The 17948-nt window shown below is 38.1% G+C and overlaps 2 protein-coding genes across 3 annotated transcripts; both read left to right on the forward strand.

The window, feature by feature from the left end:
- Positions 1-7504: 7504 nt before the first annotated feature.
- LOC122020941 (NADH dehydrogenase [ubiquinone] 1 beta subcomplex subunit 7-like) lies at positions 7505-13424 on the forward strand. The gene is made up of 2 exons (XM_042578996.1): positions 7505-7982; positions 13261-13424. Exon 1 carries the CDS (start codon positions 7643-7645, stop codon positions 7955-7957), a length of 315 nt encoding a protein of 104 aa, XP_042434930.1. The 5' UTR covers positions 7505-7642; the 3' UTR covers positions 7958-7982; positions 13261-13424.
- Positions 13425-14875: 1451 nt separating this feature from the next.
- On the forward strand, positions 14876-17871 carry LOC122018613 (pentatricopeptide repeat-containing protein At3g24000, mitochondrial-like). 2 transcript variants are annotated; one of them, XM_042575979.1, is made up of 2 exons: positions 14999-15246; positions 15333-17871. In XM_042575979.1, the coding sequence occupies exons 1-2, from the start codon at positions 15129-15131 to the stop codon at positions 17657-17659; spliced, it is 2445 nt and encodes an 814-aa protein (XP_042431913.1). In that variant the 5' UTR covers positions 14999-15128; the 3' UTR covers positions 17660-17871. The 2 variants fall into 2 exon arrangements, with proteins under 2 accessions (XP_042431911.1, XP_042431913.1); XM_042575977.1 differs by having other exon boundaries at positions 14876-17871.
- Positions 17872-17948: the final 77 nt, after the last annotated feature.

Here is a 17948-nt window from a genome sequence, read left to right on the forward strand (position 1 = left end):
CATGAAAGAAAAGTCCAAGTAGGTCAAAGGGATTGACCGGATACTTGGCACAGAGAAAAGTCCAAGTGGGTCAAAGGGATTGACCGGACACTTGGTAAGGGAGTCCTAGCAGGTCAAGGGAGTGACTAGATGCTAGGCATGACATACCAACAGGTCAAGGTTGACCGGATGTTGGTTTGGGAGGTTTAGGACTTGGTTTTGGACAAAAACCAAGTGCTGGATCGATCAGTGGATCGATCCAGACCTGTCCCAGCGAACAGAAAGCTTCTGGATCGATCCGTGGATCGATCCAGAGGTCCCAATCGATCAGTGGATCGATTGGGACGCGGCTGCTTCGCGCGATAAGCGCTGGATCGATCCGTGGATCGATCCAGGCGCGTTTCCAGAGCACAGAGGCGCTCTGGATCGATCCGTGGATCGATCCAAAGCCTCCCCGATCGATTGGGAACATTCGAATCGATCGGGATCCGACCGTTGGCGTCGTTTATAGCTGCAGGCGTTCGATGGCTGCGCAAGAACTTCTCCGATTCACTCCAGAGCTCTCGCCAACTCTTCCACAGCGCTCTCAAAGATCAGATCGCCAGTTCTTGAAGGATCTTGGAAGCTTTCCAAGTCAAGAGGCGGATCAAAGGTAAGAAGAGAAGCTAGGGTTAGGGTTTTGTACTCATTGTAAGCTTGTAAGCTTGTATTTTGTTTCCCTTTCCTTTCTTCTTGTACTGAGAGTCTTGTAGGGCTTCTCCGCCCTCGGTAGTTACCGAAAAGGAGTGTTTTCATAGTGGAGGGTGCGTGCGTGGTGTGGATCCTTGGACTAGTCACCTCTTGTGAGGTGGATACCAAGTAAACTCCTAGTGTTAGCGTGTTTGTGTTTGTTTATGTATTTTCCGCTGCGCATTCTTGAAGAAACAAGCAACAACAAGCAACACCGAGCACCGAGCGAACGCGACGAGCTATTCACCCCCCCTCTAGCTACTTTTGGTCCTAACAAGTGGTATCAGAGCGAGGCCGCTCTTCACCGGAATCATCGCCGGAAGGGTCAAGCATATCAAGAAAAGCTAGAGAGTGAAGAAGTTGGAGCAAATTCTTCAAGTTCAAGACTTTATCAAACTCAACTTCAAGATGCAATTCCAAGATGGGCTTGGATTTGACACAAGGGTGGCTCCACCATACACTTCTACGAGTTTCGATTCTTGGAAATCAAGAATCGAAAATTTTCTTATGATGGAGATAGAGCAATGGTTTGCTCTAATGGAAGGCTTCAAGGCTCCAAGCAATTCAAAGGGCAAAGTTTTAAAGAAAAGCAAATGGAGCCCGGAGCAAGTCCAAAGGTGCGAGGCAAATGACAAAGTGACCAAGCTTTTGGTCAATTTATTGCCAAGCACCATCCTTTGCAAAATTGGAGAGTTTGAAGATGCAAAGGAGCTATGGAGCAAATTGGCCAAGCTTCATGAAGAGATCCCCTCCACTGTACAAGATCATGAAGAATCCAGAGAGGGTGACTCTTTGGAGCAAGACCAAGAGGAGGACTCCGAGGTTGAGAGATGCTCAACCTCCGAAGAAGAGGAAATCCAAGAAGCTTCATCCTCAAGGGAATGCAACAAAGGGAACAAGGAGGGAGCATACTCCTTGTTTCACATTCAAAATGATGAAGCCTCCACCTCTAGGATTGAGGGGGAGCAATTCTTGGTGACGCCGGATCAAGAAGAAGGAGAAGCTTCTACATCCGGGTCAAGTGAAGAAGAAGAAGATTGTGCCACCTCCGAAATTCAAGAAATATCAAATGGAGGAGCAAGTGCCACCCCTACAAGCAAAGGTATAAATATTTCAATTAATAATAAAAATCATATAATATGTTTTGAATGTAGGGAACATGGGCACTATAAGAGCAAGTGTCCCAACTTGGCCAAGAAGAAGGGCCAAGTGGCACAAAAGGGCAAGGAGAAGCCCAAGGTGACCACCCCCGGGACAAAGAAGAGCAAGGAGCACATTGTGTGCTTCTTGTGTCAACAAAAAGGGCATTATCGAAGTCAATGCCCCAAGGGGAAGAAAGTGGTCAAGGCTCAAGGAGGCACTAGGCAAGGGGGAGCCTCCAAGGTAAAGAAGAAGGTAACATTTATTGAGCCTACCTCTTTACATTATGGTAAAAAGCATGATAGGTCAAATTTTTATCATTTTAATGCGATTTACCATAAGAATAGGAAGCATGAGGGCTTTAAGGAAAAGCATGTGGCCCTACATGCCAAAACTACTATCCCTAAGGCTAGGAATGTAGGTAAAAACCTAGGCAATAACTCTAAGGATGTAAGATACAAGCCTAGAAACAAAAATGCTCATGGATCAAATGAAAAACCAAAAACTAAGGACTTAGTGATGGAAAATCAAGTCTTGAGGTCAAGACTTGATAAAATTGAAAAGACCCTAAAAAGGATGGAAAATATCCTATTAGGGCAAAATGAGCATAACCTAGGTTTAGGGGTACAAAAGCCATCCAATGGCCATAGAGGTTTGGGATACAAACCAAAGGCTAAGAAGGATGTGCCCTCTTACCATAGAGTTCCATATAGTTATGGAACAAACCCTAGGTCTAGTGGTCAAGCCAAAAATACTAGGGAAGTCATCCCTAAGAGTATTTTTGCAATAAATGTGACTAAGACTTCTAAGAAGTCTAAGAAAGTCACAAACAAGGTCACAAGGGAGGTTATCCCTAGAGTCGACCTAGAAAATGTGACCAAGGCTTCTAAGAAGCCCAACAAGGTCACTAGGAAGGTATCTAGGGAAGTTATCCCTAGTGAGTACCTAGAGCATCCAAGGAGCACCAATAGGTGTTGGGTTCCTAGGAGCATCTTCTCTACCCCATAGATGGGTTAGAGAGTGTCAACTCCGATTAGAAGGGTAGTTAACCCAACTTTGAGGAAATTGACACTCAAGGAGCATTTTCAAGGTTTTTGTTCACCTTTGAAAATGAAATGAAATTATTGATTACTCCTTGAAAGAGTAAAGTGTGCCTAATGGTGGAAGAATTGATTTTAATCTTAAATGGCACATATTGGAAAATTAATAAGAACTATCAAGTTTGGTTTTTTGGTATGTTCTTAGGCAATTTAAGGCAATCCGGGCCTTAAATTTAAAAGTGCTACTCTTGAGGAAAAATGGAATATGCCAACATTTGAGGACATGTTTATTTTAATTGGCATAAATTAATCAAGGGAATAAGAAATGCAAACTTAGGCTTTGACATTTTCTTGAAGCACTTTAGGGCAATCTAGGTTTAAGGTGTAAGTTTAGCTAAGATTTTAAGGATACTTAGATAGTTAATCTAGGTATATTTTATTTATGCTAAATCTTGCCATGATTGTTTGCCCATCATATGCCATGACATCATGTCTATTTTTGCATTCATGTTTTATTATGAAAAATCCAAAAAAAAAAAAAAATACCATGTCATGACATTCATACATCATGTAGCAATAGGATATTTTCTTTTGAAAATTATTTTCTTTTGATGTATGCCATAACATAATCATGCATTAAGTTTAATTCCTTGTAATTAAGGACAAATGGCATCTAACGATACTTATTGACAAGTGACATCCTAGGTGGAGGTCTAACATTTCTAAAATGCCTAGATAAATATGCATGATCCCTAGATTAGGGCAAAAACCAAAATCTACATCTCACAAAGACCTCTAAGGTGACTTGTATGTGTTTTAGTGCATAATTATATACAAGTGAGATGTTAGGATGATGAACAACACTCAAGATGTTGATTTAGTGCATTCTTTTGAGTTTTAGGTTCATCAAAACACATAGTTATGTGTTTTCCCATCATTGGGAAAGCTAATGTACAAGTCATGTGCATTATGCCCAAGGAACATGATGGGATATTGGTTTTGAAAAAGTTTTTAAAATGTTTTTGGAAAACCTTGGTGAAGGCTATCTTTTGATAGTAATCACCATTGAATAGTTAGACACAAACTTGAAGAAAAACACTAAAGTTTTTGTAAGTTTTCAAGTTTGTGTCAATCTTTGAAAATATGATGTATTTTCATAGAAAACTATTTTTCCATGATTAAGTATGCCCTAAATAATGTCTACACGAAATTTCATAATTTTTGGATTTTTGTAGAATTTTCTAGGGTTTCAGTTGACTGAAATGAAATTTCAGCAACTATCGAGCTCGATCGATCCATGGATCGATTGAGTTCCATGAATCGATCCATGGATCGATTCAAACGGCAATTCCGAGCAAAAGCTCGCTGGATCGATCAGCCGATCGATCCGAGTCTGAATCGATCCGTGGATCGATTCGAGAAGGTTCAATCGATTGGAACCCAACTCCAATCGATCCAAGTTGCTGATTTTGGCTGGGAAGACCTGATTTCAGCATCTTTGAACCTCTTTGAGTCCAGGTAACCATTCCAAACCCCTTAAATACATTTGTATACATACAAAGGGTGTTTTCATGTTGAAAACAAGGATGGATTGGTTAACGAAGACTAAGTAGAAGTTTAGGTTGAGGTTGTTTCAAATTTTGAATATTTGAACCTCAAAACTTCTAAATTTGGGTTTCCTAAAGGTTTAGGGATTCCAAGTCATTGTTGGTGCAATGACAGAAGTTTCCACCATGTCTTTAGGGGGAGGGACTCTTTAAAGACATGAAAATTATTTTTCATGAACCTTGGAAGGTGGTTAACCTTCTGTTGTGAACTTGCTCAAGGTTGAGCATTTAAACTTGAAATGGGGAGAAATGGGGAGTGGATATCCTCATTATTTCAAGTGGACACTCAAGTGGTAGATAATGCTCAAGGTTGAGTAGTTGTCTACATTGAGGGAGACGTTAAGGATAAATGAAGGGTATGAGACCTTCATTATCGTGTTGATCACAACGAGTGATGTTGTGAACAACGATGAGCAACTCTTCAGGGGGAGAGTCTTCAACAAATGGGTTTGTTGAAGTGTGCCCAGAATTGGAGCATAGGTTGATGTGTGTCCAACGATGGGTTGATGTGTGCCAATAGGGGGAGAATGTATGGTTAAGCTTAGTCCTTCATTACCTATGGGAAGGTCATAGGGGGAGAATGAAAGGACTCATGAAAGGGAGTAAGTTAGGCTTTCATTACCTAGAGGGTGAGTTTGCCCTCTTAGGGGGAGAATGAAGAGCTTAACTTATGCTTTCATTACCTAGTGGCATGAAGAAGGAGGCTATGGGATTAGCCTAACTTACATATGGGATTGTAAGTGTTATTGTGGTATTGTCAAACATCAAAAAGGGGAGATTGTTGGTGCAATATCCCTCAGGTCAAGGTTGACCTGGGTAACCAAGCCGAGTCTTGGTTTGGGTTTAGATGTTTGACAATAAGATATTGATTGAAGAAGAGTCAAGTAGGTCAAGGTTGTTGGATAACGGGAAGTCCTAACGGGATGTTAGGCAAAATGAAAGTCTGGTGAGTGAAGCCAGGCGGAAGAAAAGTCCCGTGAGTGAAGCCAGGAAGTTGTGAGTGAAGCCAGGAAGGAAGTCCTAGTGAGTGAAGCTAGGCGGATGGAAATCCGGTGAGTGAAGCCGGTGAAAGTCCTAGTGAGTGAAGCTAGGCGGATGGAAAATCCTAGTGAGTGAAGCTAGGTGAAAGCCCAGGTGAGTGAAGCCGGGCAGGAAAATCCGGATGGATCGAGGATGATCGGACATCCGGTGTGGGAAGTCCAAGTAGGTCGAAGGATTGACTGGATACTTGGCATGAAAGAAAAGTCCAAGTAGGTCAAAGGATTGACCGGATACTTGCAGAGAAAAGTCCAAGTGGGTCAAAGGATTGACCGGACACTTGGTAAGGAGTCCTAGCAGTCAAGGGAGTGACTAGATGCTGGGCATGACATACAACAGGTCGAGGTTGACCGGATGTTGGTTTGGAGGTTTAGGACTTGGTTTTGGACAAAACCAAGTGTTGGATCGATCGGTGGATCGATCCGACTGTCCAATAGAAAGCTTCGGATCGATTCGTGGATCGATCAGAGGTCCCAATCGATCGATGGATCGATTGGGACGCTCCTTCGCGCGATAAGCGCCGGATCGATCCGTGGATCGATCCAGCGCCGCTTCGAGCGAGGCGCTCGGATCGATCCGTGGATCGATCCAAAGCCTCCCGATCGATTGGGAACATTCGAATCGATCGGGATCCGACCGTTGGCGTCGTTTATAGCTGTTGGCGTGCAATAAGAACTTCTCCGATTCACTCCAGCTCTCTTTCTCCACAACGCTCTCAAAGATCGATCGCTTCTTGAAGGATCTTGGAAGCTTTCAAGTCAAGAGGCGGATCAAAGGTAAGAAGAGAAGCTAGGGTTAGGGTTTTGTACTCATTGTAAGCTTGTAAGCTTGTATTTTGTTTCCCTTTCCTTTCTTCTTGTACTGAGAGTCTTGTAGGGCTTCTCCGCCCTCGGTAGTTACCGAAAAGGAGTGTTTTCATAGTGGAGGGTGCGTGCGTGGTGTGGATCCTTGGACTAGTCACCTCTTGTGAGGTGGATACCAAGTAAACTCCTAGTGTTAGCGTGTTTGTGTTTGTTTATGTATTTTCCGCTGCGCATTCTTGAAGAAACAAGCAACAACAAGCAACACCGAGCACCGAGCGAACGCGACGAGCTATTCACCCCCCCTCTAGCTACTTTTGGTCCTAACAGAGATAAATACTTTCCTTATGTGCTAGTCAATATTCCAAGACTAGTAGCCGCCCGTGATTTACCTCCTCTGTGTTGTCCTTGGGACGGGTTGGCGAGGGCGCTGGGGGCGAGCGTATTCGCCTTTTGTTACAAATTCTCTCTTCATTTTCTCTCATCACACTTTCTCTCTCTTCATTCTCTCTCAGCACATTTTCTCTCTCAGCACATTTTCTCTCTCATCATATTTTCTTTCTCCTCAATCTCTCATTTTCTCTCATCACACTTTCTCTCTCTTCATTTTCCCATCACGCTTTCTTTCTCAACACACTTTCTCTCTTATCATACTTTCTCTCTACTCAATATTTCATTTTCTCTCGTCATACTTTCATTCTCTTCATTTTTTTCCATCACTCTTTCTGTCTCAGCACACTTTCTCTCTTATCATACTTTTTCTCTTCTCAATCTCTCCTATCATGCACTCTCTCCTCATTTTCTCTCATCATACTTTTCCTCTCTTCATTTTTTTATCACACTTTCTCTCTCATCACATACTCTCTCATCACCCTTTCTCTCTCATTGTATGTTTCTATCAATATATTCAACTTTCTCTCTCATCTAATTTTTTTTCTTATTTTCTTCTAAAAATAAAAAAAATTAAATTCATTCCGATTGAAAACATTTAACTAATTAAATATTATTTTTAAAAATAATTTAAAATTATACTTATTCTCATTTCATAATATTATAATACTCATTTCTATTTATATTCCTATTCCTATTAGAATTCCATCAAATAACAAACAATAAAATCCCCCGTTGATTTTAGGTGGGACCCACCTAAAGACATGCAAATATTGAGCATCAACGCGACTGTGTTTACTGCGAAACCCGAAAGGGTTCGATTCGATCGCGGCGGCTGTTGGCGATATAACTGGCACTGCGGTCTCCAGGGTTCGATCGATAGAAGGGGGGATACGGAGAGAGGCGGATTGGTCGAGCAATGGCGGAAGAGGTGAAGCTGGGATCTTCGAAGCCGATGATCGCGACGCAGCAGGAGATGGAGGAAAACAGGGTCCCCATCCCCTACCGCGACGAGTGCGCCCATCTTCTTATTCCTCTCAACAAGTGCCGCTCCGCTGAGTTCTTTCTGCCATGGAAGTGCGAGAACGAGCGCCACGTCTACGAGAAGTGCGAGTACGAGCTCATCATGGAGCGGATGCTCCAGATGCAAAAGATCCGTGAGCTTGAGGAGAGGAAGAAGGCGCAGCAGATTCAGGGTGCGGGCGGTGTCATCCCTTCTCCAGCCAACGCATGAATCGCTTCCCTTCCCCTTCGTGATGGTTCGTTTTCGTCTTAATTGGTTTAGATGCTTGATTCTTTGGTTCACTGTTGTAATTTCTAAGGACTCTAGGTTTGGCTGCAAAGAGTTCTCCTAATCTCGAAGATTCTTCTTGTGCTAAGTGAGATTGAATGTTTTCTGGGTTGAGAATGCTATTATTTTTCTCCGATGGATCTAATTGAGAAGGAGTTATTAAGGACTATCCCACTGGATCTAAGCATTCGAAGAACATGTTTTGATAAGAGGATAGCAAATAAAATAAGATTTCTATCAGTTGGACAAGAAAAAAAAATGGATTTGGGATTTTCTTATTTTACAGGAATACAATTTTTCTAGGTTTCGGTGTGGGCTGGCTCGATGATCTAAATGTGCTTAAATGTCTTTTAATACTTTCTTTCCTTTTTATATTTGTGTAAAATGGTTGAATGCTGTCAAAATTATTGGTTCTTTGTCTAGTGCAACTCTTTTTTTTGTTAGAATTTTCAAAATTCTTTGTAATTGACTATTCATTTCTATTTTTGATCGTTTACCATTAATTCATGATAAATTGTTATCATTCATTTCTATAGACTATAGTATTGCAAATTTTTTATGACAGTTCAGAAAATATACTTCATCAACTTAGATAGTTGTTGCATATAATCTGATATGGATAATTTACAGAGCAACCAGAACTGAACATAGCGTTGTTGTGGATTTACAAATTGAAGCCTCTAGGATAAATCATATGATAATGATATAGGTGATAGATCTATGCTAAGTTCTGTCTGAAATGCAATCAGAGTTGCTGATGAGCACTTCATTTTATTCTAATAGATATTAACATAACCAATCTACTATGTAGTGCATACAATTTGATGTACTAATTCTTAGCTTCTTGCTTGGAGCATCTTTTTTTTTGCCATGCTATGTTTGTGAGAAAACATTTTTATAAGTTTATTACTCGTCAGCTAATAGGTTGCTCAAATTGTTAGAATCTATGCACCTACATAAAATAACTTGCATAAGATGTGCATAGTGGAAAATTACTCATGTTTCATGATATTCTTATGCATGCTATTTGTCATGTACTATGTCTTAGTGGTTCCAAATATTGGCAAGGAAAGTGTTGCCTTATTTTTTGTTTTGATCAATGTATTATAATTGCTTGAATCATTCATTGCAAGTATAATTAGACCACCCCTGATCTTGATGTTATAATGTAGTGTGCAAGTTAAAGATGGACCACAAGGCAATCAAAATTATGCAAATTATAATAGACTGTTAACAGTTTTTAGTTATTATTGTTACTAGAAAGTCTTTGACAATGAGACGTGTAGAATGGAGGAAGAGGAGAAAATAGAGATGGAAAATGGTGCCTTGGCAGAAGAAAAACTATTTTAGTCTTTTCCACCTTTTGTATAGAATGAAGAGCTGTATAAAGGAGGGTGTCATTCTTATAACTATAGTCTAGTAAAAAGGACTAGAAGAATACAATATGATCTTCTAGAACAATTTTTCCCACATCCTTTCAAGTACTAACCTGAATAAGACAAAGTTTAATATGTTAGGACTTTGCAATCAATGTAAAACTACACCAACCACCTCATGTTTTTAACCCTATTTGTTGTTATTTAATGTGAGCAACACGACACCACTAATATTGCTCAGGGTTGTTCTAAGTTTCAATAATCAATGCAAAACTATGCCAATCATCAAATGCTTTTAACCATATTTTTTCTGTTGTTGATGTAAGGTTTGCAAAATGGTGGATTATGGAACAAATATACTTTATGTCCATTTTCAAATAGTTCAATGAGATTGTAACTGATTTCTAAGTTTCAATGTGTTCCTAGCAAAAAGATACATGGAAAATAAACAATCCTAAGGGTATCAAAAACCTTCTAGAATTCATTTCCATTAATCTAAAAGAAATATTTGTACTTTAATTGTTATGAGGTCCTTTCAAATCTACATAATCTGGGCAATTAGTTATTCTTGCATTTAGAAAGGGAAGAAAAATATAATGGAGTAGAAGTTATGGATGCCAAGTGTATTAGTTCTACATTTTCTTTTCTAGCAAATTAGGGTGATGGCCAAGTTGCTTGGAATAAAGAAATTTTCCATGGTTCTTTGTTCTTCCACGACAGTATGAGTTCATGGCTTGAAGGCCTCAACAAGCTTTCACTAACCTGAAGTTCTCAAGAGCATTGCTATTACATGTCCAAGTCACATCATAGATGTGCTTATTGAGAATCTACCATAGACTTAGTACTCAAGCAGGTCTATAAATGAAATTGAAAGATTCTTCATTAGCTGTTCCGTAACTTTGTATCCAGACGATAGATACTGGATTCTTCTGCAGAATAATAAGATGCCTTGAAGTTTGAATAGTACCTTTCAAGGATTTCTCTTGGTTGAGCTTCTCTTTGCAGCTAACATAGCAGCATTGATGAAATTGTCTTTGTGATTTGAATGACCTTTTCTATTTCAGCTATCTGTTTTCCCTTGTTAATTGTGCAATCACAACACTAAGACCTGTCAAGTTTATTGGAATCCAAAGCTCTTTAACTACTGCTTTAATTTCTTTGGACCATTCTTGCTTGTGCAGTTTATTGCCTGCAACCCTGATTTCTCATTAATCTTAGAGCTGACTGATATGCAAGATGCCAAATAGGACAACATAATGCGACAACCATATCAATTGTTAAATTCTAGAATTTCAAAAATTGTGTAAAATCTCATGATAATATTTTACCAGTTATAGAATATTTGGTAGGGATGAGCCTTGTTTTTAGGAGACTATCAACTGAAGCACACAAGTTCCTGTGTTTTGCCTCACCATGTCTTTTTCTTGTATGGTCATCAATAGACTTCCTAAAAATCATACATTTTGTAATGTGTATTCTTCAGTGTCTTACGGTTTTGGAAACAGAATTGAAAGATGCAAAACCTATTACATGAAATTTAGTTTTTTAATGATAAAAGATGCAAAAGAACTTGTAAGATTAGCTGACATGAAAGATTATAGCCTTTTAGGTTGCAAAGAAAATTGTACAATCTGTAATAGTTTGAGTCAGTGCTGGTCTTTTAGATAATGGGTACAAAAAGTTAGTATGGCCATGAGAATGCTAAGATGAATATATTGTATATAAGAAAAAAATCAAAAAAAAAAATACAGCTATCTAGAAGTAATTACCGGCAACTCAGACAGATAACAAATTGAAAGAAAGAAATTAATATGATATTAATGTCCTAAGACAATCAATACATTCTAGTTTTAAGCAAGTTGAATTGATTAGAGTTGAACATGCAAGGGGTAGAAGGAGACCATAAACATGATGTAACAGATTTGAAATTACAGTAATATAACCCTGCAGACAGTTCAGTGGTAGAATATGATCCCTTTAGTCGACATTAAATAATTGAGACCGATGTATGAGGTTCAACTTGTGTTCATCAGGCAATGTGCTGTTAAACATCTTCTTTATCATATAATTATCATATATCTACGTATTGCATATTCCTTTCACCATTAAGTCATAGAAACTTGATGTCAAGTATAATTTCATGAATGCCATTAGACCATCATGATACTAGTAACTTTGGTGCAGGCACATAGATAATTTCATCCTTTCCCAACAGAATAATAAAGTGGATTCTCATCCAGGTTCATAATTCAGATATATTATCCTTGTTTGCATCTGAATGCTTCTGATTTACCAGGGTGATGGTGATTGACCTTTAAACTGCATAGTATTTTCTTATTAATCTCTACCATTTACGAAAACTATTTTATGTTAATTATTTTTTTATTGAGTGTTGACATGATCCCTTTCCCAGTTGTATTGGCTGCTGAAGCTCTAACAATCTCAGAACTGATTCCAACTCTTTGCCTTTTAACTTATTGTAAGCTTATAAAACCAACGATTTAAAAACTTGGATATTACCAAGTTGGGCTTACTTTAGTCCCTACTTCTTGAATGGCAAGACAAGCTTGTACCATATTGACTTAGTATGTACTCATTGATTGTGAGATTTTTGTACACTTCCAAGTAGTGGTGTGATGACATTTGAACTACTAAAGAAGATGTATTAAATATTAATAAAGCATTTATAACACATGCCAAACAACGCATCAGACTTGTCCCAAAGAGTTTTGTGATTGAATAAAGTGGAAAACACAGGTTATTTCTTCAGTTGTCTCAGAAACTCAAGTTGACTTCGGAAGTGCATTTCTAGACAGAAATGAAAATTAGAAATTAATATTAACATATTTGGTTGCAAGCTCTGATACAAAGGCTGTGGTTTACTTTAGGATTCAACAGCCCACTTAAAGCATGTTTAAACACTCTGAACATGTGGCTTAATCATATTTGTTATAAGGCTGTTAGCATAGAATTCAATGGAGGGGCAAATTCACGCTCAACAAATAGTTGGCACTAACAGGTTTCTGATAGTTGATGATAGCATTGATGTAGAATTGTCATTTCCAATGGATCATGTTTCGAATGGTTATTTAATATAAATTTCTCATTTCTCAGCTTTGTCTTTCAAAATTAAGATTGTATGTGTTGCAATTTTATTGACCATCCTACTGGTCCTTTTAGCTTAGAGAGTGGGGCTTCGAACATACAAGTCATCTTTGTTCAGGATTCCAGGAAACCCTTTCTTGTGATTTTATAGCACTTGAAGAGAATTCTTTATTGCGATGTTATAGCGCATGAAGAAATCTACGTGCTCTGGAAAGGATTTGATGTGTTCTACATTAATTGAATTGTGAGCTGATAATACTTATAAATTGCATTAGAGTATTTATTTAGATGTTGGAAGAACTGTTAGTATGTTTTGTTGCTGTTGATCTTTTGCTTCTACCATGATACAAGAGAACATCAAGCTCCTTGACATACTAATTTTAACATTTTCTTTACATATGACTTCTTACATAGTATACTGTTAAGATCTTTGTGCCTTTGCCATAGTATAATTCCTTTGTTTATTAAGATCTTCTATTCATTTTGTTTGGTTTAAGATTGCTAATGACTTCTTAAAAAAGACGACTGACACTGAACTAAAATTGAAAAGAATCAGCTCTTGCTACTACTATCTTTGTCTTACATCATTTCAATCCATGTGGTGATGGCATGTTGGTTTAATCCTCACTCTTTCTATGCATGTGATCTATATCGATTCCTTGAACTAGTATTGCAATCCTTCCACTTGCTTGTATAACACGTTTCCTTTTATAAAACTAGTGTTCATGTTCCTTCCTAACTGTCCTTTTTTTTTTCATTTCACAGGAATCAGGATTTGCACCTGGGCTCAAGGGCCTTTGATGTTCAATAATGTTTACCAAGGACTAAGGTTATTATGTTAGTCTATTTGGACCTTGATTTTTTTTTTCTTTTCCTGTTTGGATTAAGCACCAACGTCACTCGGTTGTAATAAAGAATTCCTTTGCCAACATGTTGGTGCCTAAATTTATCACTCGTAAAATACTAAAAAGTGACTCCTGAATACTAAGGAAAAACAAAGACTAGTTAGATATCTTATCAGGTTAAGAACTTGACGGAGCAACACTAACATATAACTAACATATAGATGCAAAGTTGAGCAATAATATGCTCGACACAGGCTTCTGAACTATAACTATTTGCATAGTTCAAAAATTAAAGCTCTAATGTCTGATGCATAATCAATGCTTAGCTCTCGTGATATTCGAACTACTTGTTGAGTTGTTCGTTCTATGCTTTTTAAAATTTATTTTGATGGCTAATGAGAAACTTATCTAGGATTTGATATCTGAATTATAAAAAAAATAAAAAATTGTTATAATCAGTCAAGGTTTGAAAAGAATATAAAGAAGGAACACGAAGAGAGAGAGCCGAAGGAATAAATCCTAATTGGCTCGCAGAGAAGCGGCTTGAGATTGAAAAGCAACAACACTCTAGACTAGCACGTTTGGTTCGGGATTATTCTTGATAACCTTGGTTATCCATCCAAGGTTATCAACAAAAATCTTGTTTGGTTTAGGTATTTGATGTTTTCCAAGTAATGTTCCATGCCCGACACGTCAGCAAAAGGGTCATGCAGCCCGGAATCGAAAAACCTCATAAAACTAAGGTTTTTGTTGATTCCGGGGTTAACGATTTTTTTTTACCAAAAATACCCTCCGATAAGAAAAAATATGAAAAAAAGAAAAAAAATATTAAAAAATGTAAAAAAAATAAAAAAATGTTTTAAAAAATTTAAAAATTTATTTTTTTAAAAAATAAATAATTTAAATAAAAATAAAAATTTTAAAAATAAAAAATAAAAATTTTAAAAATGTTAAAAAATTTTAAAAAATTAAAAAATTTTAAAAAATTTAAAAAATTTTAAAAAAATTTAAAAATTTTTTAAAAAATTTAAAAATTTAAAAAATTTAAAAACAATTAAAAATAAAATAAATAAATAAAAATTAAAATTTAAAAAATGTAAAAAAATAAAAAATATAAATATAAATAATATAAAAATATAAAAAATTAAAAAAATAAAAAAACACATTAAAAAAATAAAAAAAAAATACAGGAAAAAGAAAAGTAAAAAAACATTAATAAATAAATAAATAAATAAATAAATAATAATAATAATATTATGTATAGTTGGTTTTGTAACTGAGGGTAATACGGTAAAATATTAAACTAGGGTATTCATTAAAACCTTCAAACAAACAAGTTTTTGTTGCATTACCTAAGTTGAACCAAACAACATTTGGTTATATTTTATTCCCTATAACCTTGGTTATGTGATCACCTGTTAATCAGGTAACCAAGGTTATACATGATGACTTGAACCAAACACACCCTTAGAGTCAACGAATTCATAATCCAAAGAAATCAGTTTAAAGTCGACCCAAAATTTGAATATCTGAATTCTAATAGCAGTCTGGGGGGCGCTTGAGATTGCTTCGAGTCGCCAAAGCTTCAACCTTTGATGGTAAAGCTCCCATGGCATCGCCCGATAACATCCTCGTCTCCTCTTTCTCTTATTCTTCGTCTTCCCCTCTTCTCCCTCAGACCAAGAGCCTACACCTCAGCCAGTGCCTCTGGGAACAAAGCTTACATGGCCCTCACTCAGGAGCTCTCCGACGCAATGGCAACATGCGTCGCCTCCGGCTCCATCTCTCATGGCCGGATGCTCCACGCCCGCCTCATCTCCGCTGGCCTCGAGGCCTCCCTCTTCCTTCAGAATCATCTTCTCAACACCTACATTCATTGCGGCTCTCTCGATGACGCGCTCCGAGTGTACGGCGGCATTTCCTCTCCCAATGTCTTTTCCGGCAATATCATGATCAATGGTTTCACGAAATTTGGGTTTTTGCGTGAAGCAGTGGAGCTGTTCGATAAAATGCCGGTGAGGGACTCTACTTCCTGGAACACGCTCATGGTGGGTTACTTCCGTGATGTTCAGCCCTCAGAGGCGCTGAGGACGTTCATATTGATGCTCCGGGATCTTAATTGCAAACCAAATTTGTTTACCATTGCCTTCGTGATGAAATCATGTGGCGCGCTTCGGTGTCACCGATTGAGCCTTCAATTGCATGGTTTTGTTGAAAAGTTAGATTTTGGAAGACATCCAGAGGCTGGGGCGTCGCTTATTGATATGTACGTGAAGTGTGGAGCTGTTGACCTAGCTTCGAAAGTGTTTGGTATCTTAAAAAGTCCTGATCTTTTCTGTTGGAATTGTATGTTGTCAGGTTATGCAAGTTCCTATGAAGTTGGACGTGCAATTAAGGTGTTTGATAAGATGCCCGAGCGAGATGTTGTCTCTTGGAATACCATGATTTCACTACTGTCTCACTGTGGTCAAGAAAGAGAGGCACTTTCTATGATAATTGATATGAGCAACCAAGGATATGAGCCAAATTCTACGACATACACTTATGTTCTTACTGCATGCACTAGTATCCTTGACTTGGGATGGGGAAAGCATCTTCATGCCCACATTATAAGGTCTCAAAAGAGCATTGATGTGTTCTTTGGGAGTGCCCTGGTAGATATGTATGCTAAATGTGGTGATCTAGGATCAGCAAAGAGAACATTTGATGGCTTGCATGACCGTAATTCTGTGTCGTGGACTGCACTTATTGCGGGGTATGCTCACTCAGGGCTCATGGAACAAGCTATGAAAGTGTTCAATGAAATGAGAAGTGTGCCTATGTCCTTGGACCCCTTCACGCTGGCAACTGTAGTTAGTGCTTGTTGCACTAATTTGGATTTATGTCTTGGTACTCAGATTCATTCTATTTCATTGCGTACTGGATCTTGTTCATCTGTTGCTGTATCCAATGCTCTAGTTACAATGTATGCCAAATGCGGCTCTATAGAAAATGCTGATTCTGTCTTTCAGCGGATGCCTGTTAGAGATATCATATCATGGACAAGTATGATAACTGCATATTCTCAGATCGGAAATGTGAATAAGGCCCGTGAATATTTTGATTCTATGGAAGACAAAAATGTGGTCACATGGAATGCAATGTTAGCTGCATATATACAGCATGGCAGCGAGGAAGAAGGTATTAAAATGTACATCATAATGCAACGAGAAAGTGCTGTAAAACCAGATTGGGTTACATTCTCTACACTGTTCCGTGCTTGTGCAGAGGTGGCGGCAGAGAGAATTGGTAATCAAATAATTGCACATACCATAAAAATAGGGCTCAATTCCGACATATCAGTTGCAAATGGAATCATCACAATGTACTCGAAATGTGGAAAGATAGTTGAAGCGCGAAAAACATTTGATTCTATTTTGGAAAAGGATTTGGTATCATGGAATTCCATAATGACTGCTTATGCTCAACATGGTCAAGGGAAGGAAACAATAAAAGTTTTTCAGAGAATGATATCCAATGGAATAAAACCTGATTACATAAGTTATGTTGCAGTTTTATCTGGTTGCAGTCATTCAGGACTTGTTGAAGAAGGGAAGTTTTATTTCAATAGCATGAGTAGATCCCATAATATAGCTCCTGGCTTAGAGCATTTTGCTTGCATGGTGGATCTTCTCAGCCGAGCTGGATTGCTAGAAGATGCAAAAATTGTGATAGACAACATGCCATTAAAGCCAAGTGTTGAAATTTGGGGAGCTCTCCTTGCAGCCTGTAAATTACATGGAAACAAAGAACTCGCAGAGCATGCTACAAAGCATCTATTTGAGTTGGACCTTAAGGATTCTGGAAGTTATGTGCTTTTAGCTAAGATGTATGCCGATGCAGGGAATTCAGATGATTCTGCTCGAGTGAGAAAGCTCATGAAGGAAAAGGGGATAAAGAAGAATCCTGGATGTAGTTGGATCGAGGTTAAAAACACAATCCATGTTTTCACTGCCGATGATCCGAGCCATCCACAAATTGGCGTTATTCTTAAGAAATTAGATGAGCTAATTAAGGAGATAGAAGCAGTGGGATATGATCACAAGGCAACCTCAGGTTCTCAACGTCATCACAGCGAGAAGCTGGCAGTGGCATTTGGTCTAATTAGCTTGCCTGAGTGGATGCCTATCCACATTATGAAGAATCTCCGAATTTGCTGTGATTGTCACACTGTGATGAAACTAATATCATTATTAACTAAAAGGGAGCTCATAGTGCGCGATGCCAACCGATTTCACCATTTTAAGGAAGGATCTTGTTCTTGTCAGGATTACTGGTGATCCGAAAGCATCATGTCTCTTTTCATTTTTTTGTTAACATTTATGTATTACCTGGTTTATCTGGGTTCACTTGCAACCAGAATGCATGATTCTTTTAATCAGTGAATTCAATTTTTTATCTGGTTTAACTAGGATGAAATTAATTCATCCTAGTTAGGAAGTAAATACTCAAGCCCAATATGTGATATTAAAACATATGCTTTCTTGTGATATTTGTGCTCTTTAAGTAATATCCTTCATAACATGAAGTCGTCAAATATAATTAACATCAGTAAATCAAAGAACAAAC

The sequence above is a fragment of the Zingiber officinale genome, chromosome 9A (genome assembly GCF_018446385.1).
Source record: "Zingiber officinale cultivar Zhangliang chromosome 9A, Zo_v1.1, whole genome shotgun sequence".
NCBI lineage: Eukaryota > Viridiplantae > Streptophyta > Magnoliopsida > Zingiberales > Zingiberaceae > Zingiber > Zingiber officinale.